General features: G+C 46.0%; 1 protein-coding gene across 2 annotated transcripts in view; it reads right to left on the reverse strand.

Moving 5' to 3' along the window:
• Positions 1-17,026, reverse strand: part of LOC138285093 (leucine-zipper-like transcriptional regulator 1) — a 360,497-nt gene that overhangs the window by 223,878 nt on the left and 119,593 nt on the right. For both annotated transcript variants that reach the window (XM_069224618.1, XM_069224619.1), the window contains exon 4: positions 6,721-6,799. In XM_069224618.1, the coding sequence (XP_069080719.1) occupies positions 6,721-6,799 (79 nt within the window). The remainder of the gene's footprint in view (positions 1-6,720; positions 6,800-17,026) is intronic.

The raw sequence follows: 17,026 nt of genomic DNA on the forward strand, positions 1-17,026 counted from the left end.
TTAATGGTGGAGTTTGTGCCGGTGATGCATGAGTTGATGGTGGTGGAGAGGGTGGTGGAGTTACCTTCTTTACCACCTTTGCTTGTGGTTGCTTGTCTCCTTGTTGGAAGTCAAGTTTCCTTTTCCTTTTGATTGGGGGAAGAGTGCTGATCTTCCCTGTATCTTTTTGAATAAAGAGCCGCTTTTGCGTGTGATCTGGCTCTATTGTTTGTAATTCCTCCTCAAACCTGTGTTTTTTTAGTTGAGAGGACAGTCCTTGTTCCTCTGAGTAGGAACCAGTTTTCGGTTCGGTTGCCGGATGTTTCGGCACCGAAACCGTGTCTCTGGATTTTTTCGGCTCCGACAAGATCTTTTTTCTTTTCAGCGTCGTGCCCTCTCTTTGCCGACCAACTTCGGTGCCGCTGTCTCGGTGCCGAATTTTTTCTGCGCCACTCTCTCGGTCCCGAGATTGCTGCGTGCCTGTATCTCGACCGGAGTCGGATGACTTCGACACCAGCTCGCCCTTTTTCGGTGCCGATGGACGGTCACCTACTTTTCGGGTTAAGCCATGGCCTGTTGGCGGTGGCGTCCCCTGGGGTTTGTCAGTCTTTTCGTGAGCTTTTTGTTTTGACGTCTTACTCACGGTTGGCGTTTCTTCGATGTCGAATTCTTCGGAATCCGACTCGTGAATGGAGAAAGTTTCTTCTTCCTCCTCCTCGAACCGTTGTTGTCCTGTCGGCGTGGACGCCATCTGCAACCTCCTGGCTCTTCGGTCTCTGAGCGTTTTTCTCGACCGAAACGCGTGACAGGCTTCGCACGTATCCTCCTTGTGCTCGGGGGACAGGCACAAGTTACAGACCAAATGTTGATTCCGTATAAGGATATTTATTATGGCATTTAGGACAGAATCGGAACGGGGTCTGTTCCATCAGTCTCGAAGTTGCACGCGGTCGGGCCGACCAGGCCCCACGGGGGATCGAAATTACCCCGAAGGGCTACCGGAGCTCTTCAAGATTCGGTGTCGATTTGTTCTAACTAACCCGATACCGAACGAAACAATACCGATGAATTTTTCCGAGATTCTGACTAACTTTCCGACCCGAAACACGGAGCGAAAAGGAACACGTCCGAACCCGATGGCGGGAAAAAAACAATCTAAGATGGAGTCGACGCAATGGAACCGAAGTGGGAGGAGTCCCTCGGTCTCGTGACTCGAAAATACTTCTTCGAAGAAAAACTATTTGTAACACTCCAAGCCCAACACCAGACGGCGGACTGTGCACAGCATGTGTATCTGCAGCTACACATGCCACCGAACATAAAGCTTTCAGTGAGGGATATCTGGTTGCCAAGATTACATCAACCACCTCCGGGGGAAGGTCGAAGTTGTTCAAGTGTCGCCAAACAATCTCCACGCATAAAATTTGGAGATTGTGGAGGTCCGAGTGAAGAAATCCTGCTCAGTTGCTGCAAAAGCAGCTCTTCCCAGAGGGGCAATCTGATCCAAGGACAGATGCCCATGCCCAGGAGGTTTGGATACGATACTCTCTGAGCCTAACCTGTGGCTATTATGAGGTCTTGCGCCCTGTCGATCCTGATTTTCTTTAGAATGTAGGGCAGAAGAGGTATTGACGGTATGACATTCAGGAGTCCCAAGTTCCACTCTTGCCAGAACAAGTCACTAAGCAAGAGACGCCTCAGAAACACCAACATGCAGAGCTGCTTATATTGCATGTTGTAGGCAATGGTAAATATATCGTCACGGTTATATCGATTCACAAAGATACCCTGTACCCCTTTGGCAGCAACAAAAATTTGTGCTTCACTATGCATCAATAGTTGAGTTCATCATTCCTTGCACCTAAGAAGTCTGCTCGGTAGTCTGTCACTTGGAAAATGCCTTGACGGTTTAGCCATTTCCAGAGGAGCTGGGATTTCTGACACAGGGTCCGTGTCTCCACCCCACCTTGTTTGTTGCAATACTACATGGCAGTGGTGTTGTCCATAAGCACATGTACCAATCTCACCTTAAAGAATGTAAGGAAATCTTCAACGCCAAACAAATGGCCAAAATCTCCAGAAGGTTGATGTGGAGACAAGACTCTGCCAACGACCAGAGACCACTAATCCCCACCTCTCCCAGGTGGCTACTTCAACCCAGGAGTGACGCATGGGTCACCACTGTCAGCTCTGGGTAGGGAGAAGTATCCATTGCAGGCCTAATCACAGCCCAGTAAAGACAAATGTAGATCTTTGCAGTGGACTCCAAAATTTAGACATGGCCGGAGAGGTCCTCTTGATGTTGGGCCCACTGAGACTAAAGATCACACTGCAGAGCCCATGTATGCTACCTTGCATGCTGCACCAGCAAGATGCAGAAGGACATCAATCACGGAAGCTTCAGAGTCAATCTCACTGAGATCCAGTACTGAGTCAGAAAGATCAGAATGCATACATAAATGACCTGAACTTAACTTTCTAGGGGAAAGGCACAAACCTTAACCCTGTCCAGAATGATTCCAATGAAAGGAGCTTATGAGTAGTCAGGTGTGACTTCACCTCACTGAGAGAGGAACCCAAAGATGACACACAGTTTGCTGTGATCTAGAGGTGGTTGACAACTGCCTGGAGAAAGTCCACCTTCAACAGCCAATCGCTGAGGTAGGGGAAGACTGGAACCCCTACCTCCAAAAGGTGTCATGCTTCCACCGCTATCCTTTTGTAAACACCAGAGGAGTGCTGGTGAAAGCAAAGGTGAGCACCATGAACTGAAAATGCTCCTGTCCCACAATGAAGTGCAGGTAGCACTGATGGGCCTGCAGGAAGGGAATATGGAAATAGACATCCTTTGCATCCAACGCCACCATCCAGTCTCCTGTCTCCAGGATGGACAAGACTTGTGCGAGGGTGACCATTCTGAATTTGTCCTTTCAGAGGAAGGTGGTGAGGGAGCAAGTCTAAAGATAGGAATAAGGCCTCTGTCTTTTTGGCAGCAGGAAGTAGTAGGGGTATCAATCACAGCCCACTTCTGGCGCTCTCGATAGCCCCTTTGGCCAACAGAGCTTGCACTTCCCACCTTAGGCTGTGGTCAAATGACCCTCCGTCAGTCAGTCTGGGGTTGATAGAACGTGTAGCAGAGCGGCTATGAAGGGTAGGGTGTATCGCTTCTTGACAAGCTGCAGTATCCACCTGACCAATGTTATTGCCCCCATCCCAGAAAGAATCGTTGGATTCTAACGTCACGTCACTGATGGCATGCTAAAGAGGTTTGGCAGGTTGGACCACCATGGGTATCAGTAGGCGGACAGGCTTGGTTAGTCCAACTATGGGGTCAGTGGGTGCCTCAGCCACAAATTTGCTAGGCACCAACTGAGGCTGCAGTGGCTGGCGGTATGGGGTGCCTCTGCCGAAACTGCGAAATGAACAGTACGTCTGATGTGGCTGGCGAGGTGAGGCAGATAAGCTTTGGGAGTGTACTGTAGCCCTGCTCTCTTTGAATCACTCCAGAGTGGTACCTGATTCTCCCCAAAACGCAGAGATACGTCAAAGGGCTTGTCCATAAAGAATGAGTGGACACTGTGTGAAAAACCTGTTGACCTCTGCAAAGCATGGGGAAGAAAGGAGACACTGGTGCCAATGGATCTCTCGATGGAATTGGTGGTGTCCAGGCCACAATGAATTGTGAATTTGACCTCATCACAATCACCCAGTATAACTTGGGTCAGAACTGGTCAATAGTCTTCCAGGGCATCTGTGAGGGACTTGAGCCACCAAATCCCAAAGAGCGTGAGAATAGTGGACTAGTAGGCTACAGGCATTGATGGACCAGAGGGTAAAACTGGTGGAAGAAAATACCCTCTGCACAAAGATCTTCAATTGTTTTGACTTTCTATCAGAAGGGGGTGGCAGTTGGGGCAACGAGTAAACTCCTGAACCAATAAGCTCTCAGAAGAAGGGTAAAAGAGTTGGAGGTGAGGGGGGGTTTAAGTAGGTTTGAGCCTACAGGCAGTATCCCAGATGGAGGTCCTCTCAGCTCCATTGGGCCCGCAGGTGCACCAGAGAGAGTCGGAAAGATACAAAGAGTCGGATCATGGCCTTGTAGAACTCTTTGATATGTGTCGGTGTCGCAGAGTGCCCCAGAACCTCTCGCTGTGCCAGGACTAGTAGCTGGATAGGCTGTGGAGTCCACCAGCTTTGGGAGCAAGATCGTGAAGAAAGATGACCCCCTGTGCCTTCTAAGGAGTGTAAGTGGTGGGAAGGAGCAGAATCTTGCTTAAATGTTTAATGGTTTTTCTTCAATATACACGAAGATTTGGATTGTGATGACAAACTACCTCGGGACAGATTCCTAAACTTCTGGACTGGGAATAGGATCAAGAATGACCTTTGGATTTGTGCTTTTCTCGACAAGGAATATTCCAGCACTAGGCAACACAAGAGTTTCACTTTGTGGTCCGATATGACCTTTGGGTTCATTGACATGTAATCACTGTAAGATTTAGAGTTGTGACTTCACCCAGGCAAGCCTGATGAGGTTCAGCAGGCATTAATTAGGGACAGTCCCTACAGGGTTTGACACCTGTCGTTCTGCAAGGTCGTATTTCCCTTGCACACTGTAAAAGGAGGTCTCAAAGAGAAAAGAGGTATCTCCAGATACGCACCTGGTGCTGTGTACACAAAAGAACGGACACCATCTCATGGGAGTGGCGAATATGGGCTCCCCATGTAATTTCCTGAGCGGAACAGCATCGGTGTGGAACCACATGGCGCCACCTACCAGCGTGAGAGGTACTGCTGGAAAAGTTTCCTGATCCAATTCAATTCTGTATTCGACAAAGTCAAATTGCATGTTTCCATGTAGAACAAACAGCAATAGATTTTGATTGCTTCATTTAATCATGGCCTTAAACGGAGAAAAGTTGTTACAAATTATATTATCCTCTAATCTGGTATTCTCATTTTGCCTCCTCAAATACAGGGAAAATAAGTAAAATGACACTATTTAATCTAATCTTTTACTCTTTCGCATGTGAGTATTTGAAATAAATACATAAATAGTGAACCTTTTTGTTGGAAAAATTAGTAAGTTTAACATTTTAGAGCTTTTTAGAGCCAGCGACGCCTCTATCAGACATTTCGAGTATATCTAGACACATTTATTATGGTGACTATGCAACAGATGGGCGTTCAACTCATACTTGGAACTGTCTTGAGAAAGTCGCCCCTGTGATGCCATAACCATGAAATGCCAGCTGTAAAACAATAAGTCGTATTCATACAACTGGTTTTGTATTCCCTTTTTCCTAATTAGTCATACTAACTGCTCATAGTTCTTGTGATTGAGACTGAAGACAGCCATACAGATTGCAGAGCTTTCATGGTGTATGAGCACTTCAATATTTGCAGTTGTGTACTTCTTTTATGAAGCACTTTTGTAAGACCATAAGGGTAGAAGCAGTTGTTTATTTTACCTTTGTGTCAATCTGTGTTGATAACTGAAAGTCTTCAGTCCCAAGTCGCTCGTTTTTTTTACATACTGAGAAATAGCTTGTGTTGAGGTCTGGAGCAGACATTTTGATTTAGAAGGGGAAGTGGGTAAAGGTACAGCATTAGGTAAATAAATGCACAGAACGTATAAGTGTCAGCAAAATGGCAATATAAAAGCACAGAAAGTGACAGGAACAGCTGCAATGTTCTGTCGCTGCAGAGTACAGTAAGCTGCTCTAGGTATAAAATGCTGCAGTCACACACAAGTGTATTTGTTTTTGACAGAGCATCAACGCACAAAGGGAGCAATGAAAGATTCTGTACCTGTATTCAAAAGGAGGCACTGGTAGATGCAGGCCCCTGGGGCCTGGCCCACCGGGGGCTTCACAAAAACAAGCGGGGGAGGCAGCCTGTTGCAAATTTGCAGCAAACATTTTTTTAACAGTGCTTTTTTGCCCTGGCAAGGTCCCCAGCACCAGAGCTACGGGTTCAGGGTGACTCTACCCTGGCCCTTTGTCTTATATTTTTTTTTTCTGGAACTCTACTTAGTTCCAAGATGGCTGCCAACAGTTCCTGGTTTGAAGTGTTGGCAGCCAATCACAGCTCTGCAGCTCTGTGCTCGAGCTCTTATTCTTCGCAAAGTTGTTGTGAAGAAACCACAGCCCTAGGTATACAAATTGTGATTTCCTTTCATTTCTTTTAAACTACTGAACGGATTTACACCACATAACTGAAAGCGTAATCTGTCTTCCAACAACTACCCTTTCAGCAAATTTGGTGTAATCCATCTGGTCGTTCAGGCAGTAGTCGTGTTCAAAACTCCTCTGGGAATTAACATGGGAAACACACACTTTTTTGTTTTTTAACACCCCTTCCCCCCTTTTTCTCAGCCCCTGCTTGACAGATCACCCCGAAACTTACCATGTGCAACAAGAATCACTGTCACATTTAAAAAAAGAAAATTTGAGAGGATTTGTCGAACGGCGCCAAAGATTTAGGCAGGTCAAAAAATGCCTTTTCTATGGAAACATGGTCATAACTGTAACTACCTACTGGTGACCAGTAGATCATATTTCGCTCTCTATATACAGACATAGAGATATAGATATATGCGCTCCAGTCCCATGGATGCAGCACAAAACTATTCAGTGTTTTTGACTATCCTACGAAGCGGGATAAAAAATGTAAACAGTGTTAGTGTTATACATGTCGTGCAGAAGAATTAGATTATAACCAAAGGATGAAACATCATACCAATATTATACAGCCAGAGAGGTGTCTTTCCTTGTGTGAATCCAGAGTCTAACATTCCACCAAATACATAAAGCACAGCCTGAAAACATAAATACAGAGACTCAAACGTTGTTGCAAACAGTTTTCCACTATAACAAATGCCTAAAAGTGACAGAAAAACAAGCACGCTGTGAGGAGCACCAATTAAGCAGAAGAAAATTGTACAAGGCTTAAGAAGAACTGTTGATTTCTTATCATGGTATTTCATCTCAAAGAGCTTTCATGAATTTCTTTCTTTAAGAATTTGTAAAGCATTCACTTATCACTCAGATGACTGAGTGCTGTATACTTCAGAAACACAAACAAAAATACATCTAATCAAGTCTAGCAGGTGGGAAGCACTGAGATCCTGCTCTAAATCTCGTACCTTCTATTTGCTATAATGCAGCTCCCAAACCAGCACATTGATGTTCAGCACCCTAATCTAATTTTCACACTTGGCTTATTGCTGAACTGAATCAGGTTCTATCCGTTAAATTAATGAAAAGGCTCACTGAAGAAGCTGTCCTATGAAAAACACTGGTGACAAGTGGTAAAGTATGCAGAACACTCTTAGTGAATACATTACAATTCTATTGTGTATATTTTGTACATAGACTATAGAGCTAAACTAAAGAACAAGATACTTACCTTCAGTAACGCCTTATCTGGTAGAGACTTAGACTAGCAGCAGATTTCTTACATTAGAATTCTGCCGAGGTGCCAGACTGGAACCAGAACATTTTTCAGCAGTACCCCTGCATGTCAGTAGAGGGCGCAGTGCGACTCATCAACATCGTTCACCGGATCTTACGTTGATGGAGCCCATATAATCCCTCCTCCGACGCACTGATGTCAGTTTCTTCTGTGACTAGAATACTTAAATAACGCAGAGCCACCATATAAAATGGCAATGGAAGTGTGTGCCCAAAAAAGAAAAAAGATGTAATTTTTAATCATCACCACTGAATGGAAATGCTTGGTAGGATGAGTCCAAGCAAGGGATAGTGGGGCAAAATAAAGTAGTTCACAGAACGGGGAGGATGGGTGGGTTGGTACGGAACCTGAGGCTAGTCTATGTCTCTACCAGATAAGGCATTACACCTAAAGTAAGCAATGTGTTAATCTGATAGAGACAACTAGCCAAAGATTCCTTACCTTAGAATAGATACCAAAGCAATATAACCCCAGGAGGTGAATCTGCGAACAAAGTCCTCTCAAGTCTAACAAGAAGTAACCAGTCCATATGAAGGCAGAGAAGACCGGCACAATAGAGACAAGGGGGATAAAAAAACATTTGTTCCACAAGAAGAATAGTGAAAGACCACAAAACAGCAAGATGACATGGAATGCCATAGGGAGTGGAGCACATGGCAATGGAAAAGAGGACCACTGTAGACAATAATTAAGAGGAAAATAAACAGGTGTAGCTCTAAGAAAGGAGCTGTACCTGTAAAAGGGCAAGAGCCTAGTTTTTTTATATGAATTATTAATAGACAATGCAGAGATCCCATGCTCCATATTTGCAGTTTTATATACGCAGTGCGATCTTGACCTGAAGGTATTGGAGCGCTTACATGAGCATCTGTTATATTACACAAGGACACAGTAACTTGTGGGCAGCACAGGGGGTATAAGGGATTTGCTCTTAATCACAGGATGTTGAGCTAATATCGAGACTGGAACCTAGTTACTCAGCTCCACAGTCAGCAGCTCTTGTCATTACTTCCATCCTTCCCTCTACGTGCAAGATTATTGCAAAAAACACTGAGGCAAATGGGAGGTGACACCCAAGACGGGAGGTCATAGAGAAAAACTAAAGAAGATGAGTGGTACCTGCAATCGCCCTCATCTGGATGCAGAGGCAAAATCATCAACAAATAGAAAAGTGAACGCTAGTAGGAATAAAAAAAAGACAAAAATCAGTTAGCACCACTCCAGGAACACCAACGGAGAAGCTGTTGAGAAGTTTAACAGAACCAAAATGGATAGATTTTTTTCTTTTTTTTAAAACACAAGGAGAACCATGTGCACGACAGATGGTGGAAAAAATTAAGAGGGCAGAAGACAAATTGCGAAATTCCGACCTGCACACAGACAGGACAAAAAGGAGGTTGATACAGGGGAGTTAAGAGAAAGAGTTCAGGTATATACGGATGTAGATACCCATATAAAGACATAGGTCAAAAACATAAAATAAATGTAGGCATACATATGGTGACATAGAAAATGCAAAGAATGGTATAACAGTATGTTGATACCAGTGGAGAGACTTGAACCCTGAAAGAAAACAAGTTACTTACCTGTAACTACAGTTATCCAGTATTGGTTTAATTTCCTAAATTCACATGCTTGAATCATCCCCGTCGTTGAAGTGGGAGTCCCACAGTACATAAAATAGCAATAATTAACAAATATTTTTTTTTTTTCCATAGGCTATAATGGAAATACCAATCACTCATATAGCCTATCCAGGTTCTTTTGTGAAAAGGACCCAAACTTGCCTGATGACCAATCAGGCACCAGCACCCTCTCGAACACTCTCCAGAGAAGCTCCTTCCCTCAGATTTTCAACCGCACGTTGTGTGAAGGAAGTCTCCCTGAGCTCTGCTCACTTTTCTACTTCTTCAGAAGCTTTTTTCTCTCAGAGAATTAAAAAAATGTCGGATTCTTCTAGAAAAGGCCTTTTCCGCCCTTGCAAGACCTGTAGAAAGAAAAGGATCCATGTGGCTGATCCACATAAAGACTGCTTGTATTGTCTCTACCCACAATATCAGGTGAAAAACTGCAAGATATGTCGTACTTTCTCCACAAAAACCCTCAGAGACCGTGAGGGTAGACTCCTGACATGGTTACAGGTGAAATCCTGTACTTCAGGTGAGGAAAGTGGGTCAGAGAGGCCACACAAAAGGTCCAAATCTGAGGACCTGGGCCAGACAGAAAAATCGAGAAAGAGGCAGAAATTACGTCATGGAAAGGGCTTACAGACTTCATTTTCGTCTGAGCCATCCTCTCCTCTTCAAAAGAAGGAGTCCTACCGTCTTTCCCCTTCCTCAAAGCCTTCTACCTCTAGAAAGGTCGGTATTTACAGCTACCATCTCCACTACCTCGTCGACGAGACTATCGAGAGGATTTTTGCTTGTTTACCATGACGCCCAGATTATCAAAGAGTCTGAGACAGGTTGTTATATCTTGTATTGCTTGTTGGGACGTGGCTGGTTTTACCAACCAGTCATCCAGGTATGGAAATACCTGCAATCATTTTTGCCTCAAGCGAGCTGCCACCAGGGCCAGATATTTGGTAAAGATATGGGACGCCAATTTAATCTTGAAAGGGAGAACTCTGAATTGGCTGTGGGCACCGGCTACATTGAATCGTAGGAATCTGTGATGCTTTGGGTGTATTGGGGCCTGGAAGTAGGCATCCTGGATGATGTAGAGCCTGCTATGTGGTACTCGTGATTTAGAAGATGCAGGATATCTTGAAGAGTGAGAATGCAAACAGATTGTTTCCTTAAATATATGTTGTGTTTCCGAAGGTCTAAGATGGGGTGCCAGTCATATGATTTTTCCTTTCTAGAAAGAAACGGGAGGAAAAAACGATTCCTCTTTGAGTCTTCGGAAATTGTTCTACTGCTCCTTTCTTTAGCACAATGGTGATATCTTGCAAAGGGAGCTTTAGGTGGGAAGGAGGTGCTCCTTTAGGAGGAGTATTTGGTGGCCTCTTGATGAATTCCACGGTGTGCCTCTGAAAGATTACATCCAGAGCTCATCTGTGTGTTGTTATGAGGGGCCATTGCAGGAAACACTGAGCTTCGACCCAAGAGTTGTTTCTGTGAGTTGAGGGAGATAGCCGGAACCGCATATGGCACTACTTTCTAGAAGTGTCTCGCCCTTGTGGAGGTTGCTTACGCCTGGGCACTTGTTAGTAGGCCGCTGTCGGTGGCTGCCTATACTACTGCTGTGAACATTGAGGTCGATATTGGCTTTGAAAGGACTATTGTTGCTTCTATGGCTGAAAACCTCTATAGGGATGAGATCCTTGACCACTTGCTCCGCGAAAGGGTTGTTTTCTGAACTGTAACATTTCCAAGGACTTGGCAGTATCAGTATCATACTTTATAGCTTGTAGAGCCTAATCTACACATTTGCTGAAAGATGTTTTGCCATCATACAGAATATCAAGCCTTATTAGAATTTAGGAAAATGCTTAAAACCTGGCTATTTAGCCATTAGTCAGATATCTGTGTAATTTTCTGGACTTTTCCTTTCCCTGCTCACACTTCGGCCCACAACGCCTCCGGGCATTCGAGTGCGCTACAAATTTCTTCATGATTATCAATGATCTTTGTGTGTATTTCTGGCCTGAATGATGTGGACTTCCGTCATCCTTGCCTTCTAAGTTCAGCTCCCTCTGCCAGCTGTCTAATGCTGTAGGAAGCTGGCTCTGTATATACTATTTCAAAGTAAGAAATCGTGTGCACAGAGCCCAAAGGTTTCCCTTGGAGGTAAGATAGTGGCAAAAGTAGATAATTCTAATGCTCTATTTTGTGGTAGTGTGGTCGAGCAGAAGGCTTATCAGAGGGTAGTGTTAAGCATCTGTTGCACACACACAGGCAATAAATGAGGAACACACACTCAAAGACTTACTCCAGGCCAATAGGTTTTTATATTGAAAAATATATTTTCTTAGTATATTTTAAGAACCACAGGTTCAAGCTTTACATTAAGCACTTTAAATGTAAGGTACTTCACTTAGATACTTTAGGAACTTTGAATAAAAGCAATATCATAAACAGCCTTTGTAAAAATAGCAATAAGCTATTTTCAAAGTGGACACAGTGCAAAAATCAACAGTTCCTGGGGGAGGTACGTAAAGGTTAGATTAGGAGGTAAGTAGAACACTTACAAGTCTCAGTTCTGGGGCATAGGCAGCCCACTGTTGGGGGTTCAAGGCAAGCCCAAAGTTACCGCACCAGCAGCTCAGGGCTGATCAGGTGCAGAGGTCAAAGAGGTGCCCAAAACACATAGGTGCCTATGGAGAACAGGGGTGCTCTGGTTCCAGTCTGCCAGCAGGTAAGTACCTGCGTCCTCGGGGGGCAGACCAGGAGAGTTTTGTAGAGCACTGGCGGGTGGTGGGACACAAGTAGGCACACAAAACACACCCTCAACTGCACATGGGCGGCCGGGTGCAGTGTGCAAAGCAGGTGTTGGATTTCAGGTAGGAAACAACAGAGGGACCCGGGGGTCACTCTAGCGGTGCAGGCAGGCACGGGGGGGGGGCTTCTCTGGACAGCCACCACCTGGGCTAGGCAGAGGGTCGCCTGGGGGGTCACTCCTGCATTGAAGTTCAGTTCCTTCAGGTCCTGGGGGCTGCGGGTGCAGTGTTGGTTCCAGGCGTCGGGTCCCTTGTTACAGGCAGTCGCGGTCAGGGGGAGCCTCTGGATTCTCTCTGCAGGCGTCGCTGTGGGGGCTCAAGGGGGTCGTCTCTGGTTACTCATGGGCTCACACTTGCCAGGGAGTCCTCCCTGAGGTGTCTGTTCTCTGGATCTCGAGCCAGGGGCATCGGGTGCAGAGTGTGAAGTCTCACGATTCCGGCAGAAACGTGCAGTCTTTGAAAGTTGCTTCTTTGTTGCAAAGAAGTAGCTGGTTTTGAGCAGGGCCGCTGTTCACAGGAGTTTCTTGGTCCTTTACTCCAGGGCAGTCCTCTGAGGCTTCAGAGGTCGCTGGTCCCTGTTGGATGTGTCGCTGGAGCAGGTTTTCGAAGTTGGAGACAGGCCGGTAGGGCTGGAGCGAAAGCAGTTGTCGTCCTCCTCCTTTCTCTGCAGGCTTGTAGGTCAGCAGTCCTTCTTGGTTCTTCAGGTTGCAGAAATCTGATTTCCTGGGATCTGGGGAGCCCCTAAATACTGAATTTAGGGGTGTGTTTAGGTCTGGGAGGGCAGTAGCCAATGGCTACTGTCCTTGAGGGTGGCTACACCCTCTTTGTGCCTCCTCCCTGTGGGGAGGGGAGCACATCCCCAATCCTATTGGGGGAATCCTCCAAACTCAAGAACAAGGATTTCTCAAGGTAGGGGTCACCTCGGCTCAGGACACCTTAGAGGCTGTCCTGACTGGTGGGTGACTCCTCCTTGTTTTCCTCATTATCTCCTCCAGCCTTGCCGCCAAAAGTGGGGGCAGTGGCCGGATGGGCGGGCATCTCCAATAGCTCTGATGCCCTGGGGCGCTGTAACAAAAGGGATGAGCCTTTGAGGCTCACCGCCAGGTGTTACAGTTCCTGCAGGGGGAGGTGAGAAGCACCTCCACCCAGTACAGGCTTTGTTCCTGGCCACAGAGTGACAAAGGAACTCTCCCCATGTGGCCACCAACATGTCTGGAGTGTGGCAGGCTGGCAAATCTAGTCAGCGCACAATGGAAGTCGGTATGTTTTCAGGGGGGCACCTCTAAGATGCCCTCTGGGGTGTATTTCACAATAAAATGTACACTGGCATCAGTGTGCATTTATTGTGCTGAGAAGTTTGATACCAAACTTCCCAGTTTTCAGTGTAGCCATTATGTTTTTGTGGAGTTCGTGTATGACAGACTCCCAGACCATATACTCTTATGGCTACCCTGCACTTACAATGTCTAAGGTTTTGCTTAGACACTGTAGGGGCATAGTGCTCATGCACTTATGCCCTCACCTATGGTATAGTGCACCCTGCCTTAGGGCTGTAAGGCCTGCTAGAGGGGTGACTTATCTAAGCCATGGGCAGTGGGAGTTGGCATGGCACCCGGAGGGGAGTGCCATGTTGACTTAGTCATTTTCTCCCTACCAGCACACACAAGCTGGCAAGCAGTGTGTCTGTGCTGAGTGAGGGGTCCCCAGGGTGGCATAAGACATGCTGCAGCCCTTAGAAACCTTCCCTGGCATCAGGGCCCTTGGTACCAGGGGTACCAGTTACAAGGGACTTACCTGGATGCCAGGATGTGCCAATTGTGGAGACAAAGGTACAGGTTAGGGAAAGAACACTGGTGCTGGGGCCTGGTTAGCAGGCCTCAGCACACTTTCAAATCATAACCTGGCATCAGCAAAGGCAAAAAGTGAGGGGGTAACCATGCCAAGGAGGCATTTCCTTACACACACCCCCCCCCCCCCCCCCAACCCTTAAACGAAAGAGGATGAGACTAACCTTTCCCAAGAGAGTGTTAGGGCCAGATGTAGCAAACACCTGGTCCAAGGGACCACTACCTGCCCTGAAAAAATCCGAAACAAAAGGTTTCGTTTTTTTTTCTAAGTGCAGCTCGTTTTCCTTTAAGGAAAACGGGCTACACTTGGAAAAAAAAAAAAAAAAAACTGCTTTCTTGAAAAGCAGTCACGGACATGGAGGTCTGCTGTTCCCAGCAGGCCTCCATCCCCGTGAGTGCCCTGAGTCGCTATGGGGTCGCAAATTGCGACCCACCTCATTAATATTAATGAGGGGGTTCTTTGCAACCCCATAGCGACACGCAGAAGGTGTCTGAGACACCTATCTGCATAGCAAATTGCAACTTGCAATTTGCGAGTCGCACGGACTCGCAAATTGGAAGTCACAATTTGCTTCTTTCCTTCATCTGGCCCTTAATTTTTTAAGTGGAAGAACCTGGAAAGGCCATCTGCATTGGCATGGGCAGTCCCAGGTCTGTGTTCCACTATAAAGTCCATTCCGTGTAGGGAGATGGACCACCTCAACAGTTCTGGATTTTCACCTTTCATTTGCATTAGCCATCTGAGAGGTCTGTGGTCAGTTTGAACTATAAAGTGAGTACCAAAGAGGTATGGTCTCAGCTTCTTCAGGGACCAAACCACAGCAAAGGCCGCCCTCTCAATGGCACTCCGACACTGCTCCCTGGGGAGTAACCTCCTGCTAATGAAAGCAACAGGCTGGTCAAGGCCATCGTCATTTGTTTGGGACAAAACTGCCCCTATCCCATGTTCAGAGGCATCAGTCTGCACAATGAACTGCTTGGAGTAATCTGGAGCTTTTAGAACTGGTGCTGTGCACATAGCTTGTTTCAGAGTGTCAAAGGCCTGTTGGCATTCTACAGTCCAGTTTACCTTTTTGGGCATTTTCTTGGAGGTAAGTTCTGTGAGGAGTGTCACTATGGATCCATATCCCTTCACCAACCTCCTGTAGTACCCAGTCAAGCCAAGGAATGCCCTGACTGGAGTCTGGGTTTTTTGAGCTACCCAGTCCAGAATAGTCTGGATCTTGGGTTGGAGTGGCTGAACCTGGCCTCCACCTACAAGGTGTCCCAAGTAAACCACAGTTCCCTGCCGTATCTGACATTTGGATGCCTTGATAGAGAGGCCTGCTGCTTGCAGGGCCTTCAAAACCTTCGTCAGGTGGACCAGGTGATCCTGCCAGCTGGAGCTAAAGACAGCAATAGCGTCAAGATAAGCTGCACTAAAGGACTCCAAGCCAGCAAGGACTTGATTCACCAACCTTTGGAAGGTGGCAGGGGCATTCTTTAAGCCAAAGGGCATAACAGTGAACTGATAATGCCCATCAGGTGTGGAGAATGCTGTCTTTTCTTTTAATCCTGGTGCCATTTTGATTTGCCAGTACCCTGCTGTCAAGTCAAAGGTACTTAACCCCTTAGCTGCTGGGCCTTTCCCCCCCCAGTGCTGAGCCCTTTTTTGGCTATTTGGGGTAGTTCGCGCTTAGGGCTTCATAACTTTTTGTCCACATAAGCTAACCACGCCAAATTTGCGTCCTTTTTTTTCCAACATCCTAGGGATTCTAATGGTACCCGGAGTTTGTGGTTTACCCTGGAGGAGACCAAGAAAATAGCCAAAATACAGTGAAAATTTAGTTTTTTCCCTAAAAATGGGAAAAAAGGGCCGCCGAAGAAGGCTTGTGGTTTTTTCCCTGAAAATGCCATCAACAAAGGGTTTCTGGTGCTGAAATCACTATCTTCCCACCTTTCAGGAACGGGCAGACTTGAATCAGAAAACCACATTTTCCAACACAAATTTGGCATTTTACTGGGACATACCCCATTTTTACTATTTTTGGTGCTTTCAACCTCCTTCCAGTTAGTGACAGGAATGGGTGTGAAACCAATGCTGGATCCCGGAAAGCTAAACATTTCTGAAAACTAGACAAAATTCTGAATTCAGCAAGGGGTCATTTGTGTAGATCCTACAAGGTTTTCCTACAGAAAATAACAGCTGAAATAAAAAAATATTGAAATTGAGCTGAAAACAACAGCCATTTTTCTTAATGTTTTACTCTGTAACTTTTTCCTGCGATGTCAGATTTCTGAAAGCAATATACCGTTTTGTCTGCTGGACTCTTCTGGTTGCGGGGATATAAAGGGCTTATAGGTTCATCAAGAACCCTAGGTACCCAGAGCCAATAAATGAGGTGCACCCTGCAGTTGGTTTTCATTCTATACTGGGTATACAGCAATTCATTTGCTGAAATATGATCAAGGGATCAAGATAAGGTTTTGAGGAGCAGTGGTTATTTGCACATCTTTGAATTCCGAGGTGCCCATACTAGCATGTGAATTGCAGGGCATTCCTCAAATAGACGTCTTTTTTACACACTCTCTTATATTTGGAAGGAAAAAATGTGGAGAAAGATAAGGGGCAATAACACTTGTTTTGCTATTCTATGTTCCCCCAAGTCTCCCGATAAAAATGATACCTCACTTGTGTGGGTAGGCCTAGCGCCCGCGACAGGAAATGCCCCAAAACACAAAGTGGACACATCCCATTTTTTCACAAAATACAGAGCTGTTTTTTGCAAAGTGCCTACCTGTAGATTTTGGCCTCTAGCTCAGCCGGCACCTAGGGAAACCTACCAAACCTGTACATTTTTGAAAACTAGAGACCTAGGGGAATCCAAGATGGGGTGACTCGCGGGGCTCTGACCAGGTTCTGTTACCCAGAATCCTTTGCAAACCTCAAAAAGTGGCTAAAAAAACAAGTTTTCCTCACATTTCGGTGACAGAAAGTTCTGGAATCGGAGAGGAGCCTCAAATTTCCATCCACCCAGCGTCCCCCCAAGTCTCCCGATAAAAATGATACCTCACTTGTGTGGGTAGGCCTAGCGCCCGCGACAGGAAATGCCCCAAAACACAACGTGGACACATCACAGAAAACAGAGCTGTTTTTTGCAAAGTGCCTACCTTTAGATTTTGGCCTCTAGCTCAGCCGGCACCTAGGGAAACCTACCAAACCTGTACATTTTTGAAAACTAGAGACCTAGGGGAATCCAAGATGGGGTGACTCGCGGGGCTCTGACCAGGTTCTGTTACCCAG

The sequence above is a fragment of the Pleurodeles waltl genome, chromosome 3_1, assembly GCF_031143425.1.
Source record: "Pleurodeles waltl isolate 20211129_DDA chromosome 3_1, aPleWal1.hap1.20221129, whole genome shotgun sequence".
Classification (NCBI taxonomy): Eukaryota; Metazoa; Chordata; class Amphibia; order Caudata; family Salamandridae; genus Pleurodeles; species Pleurodeles waltl.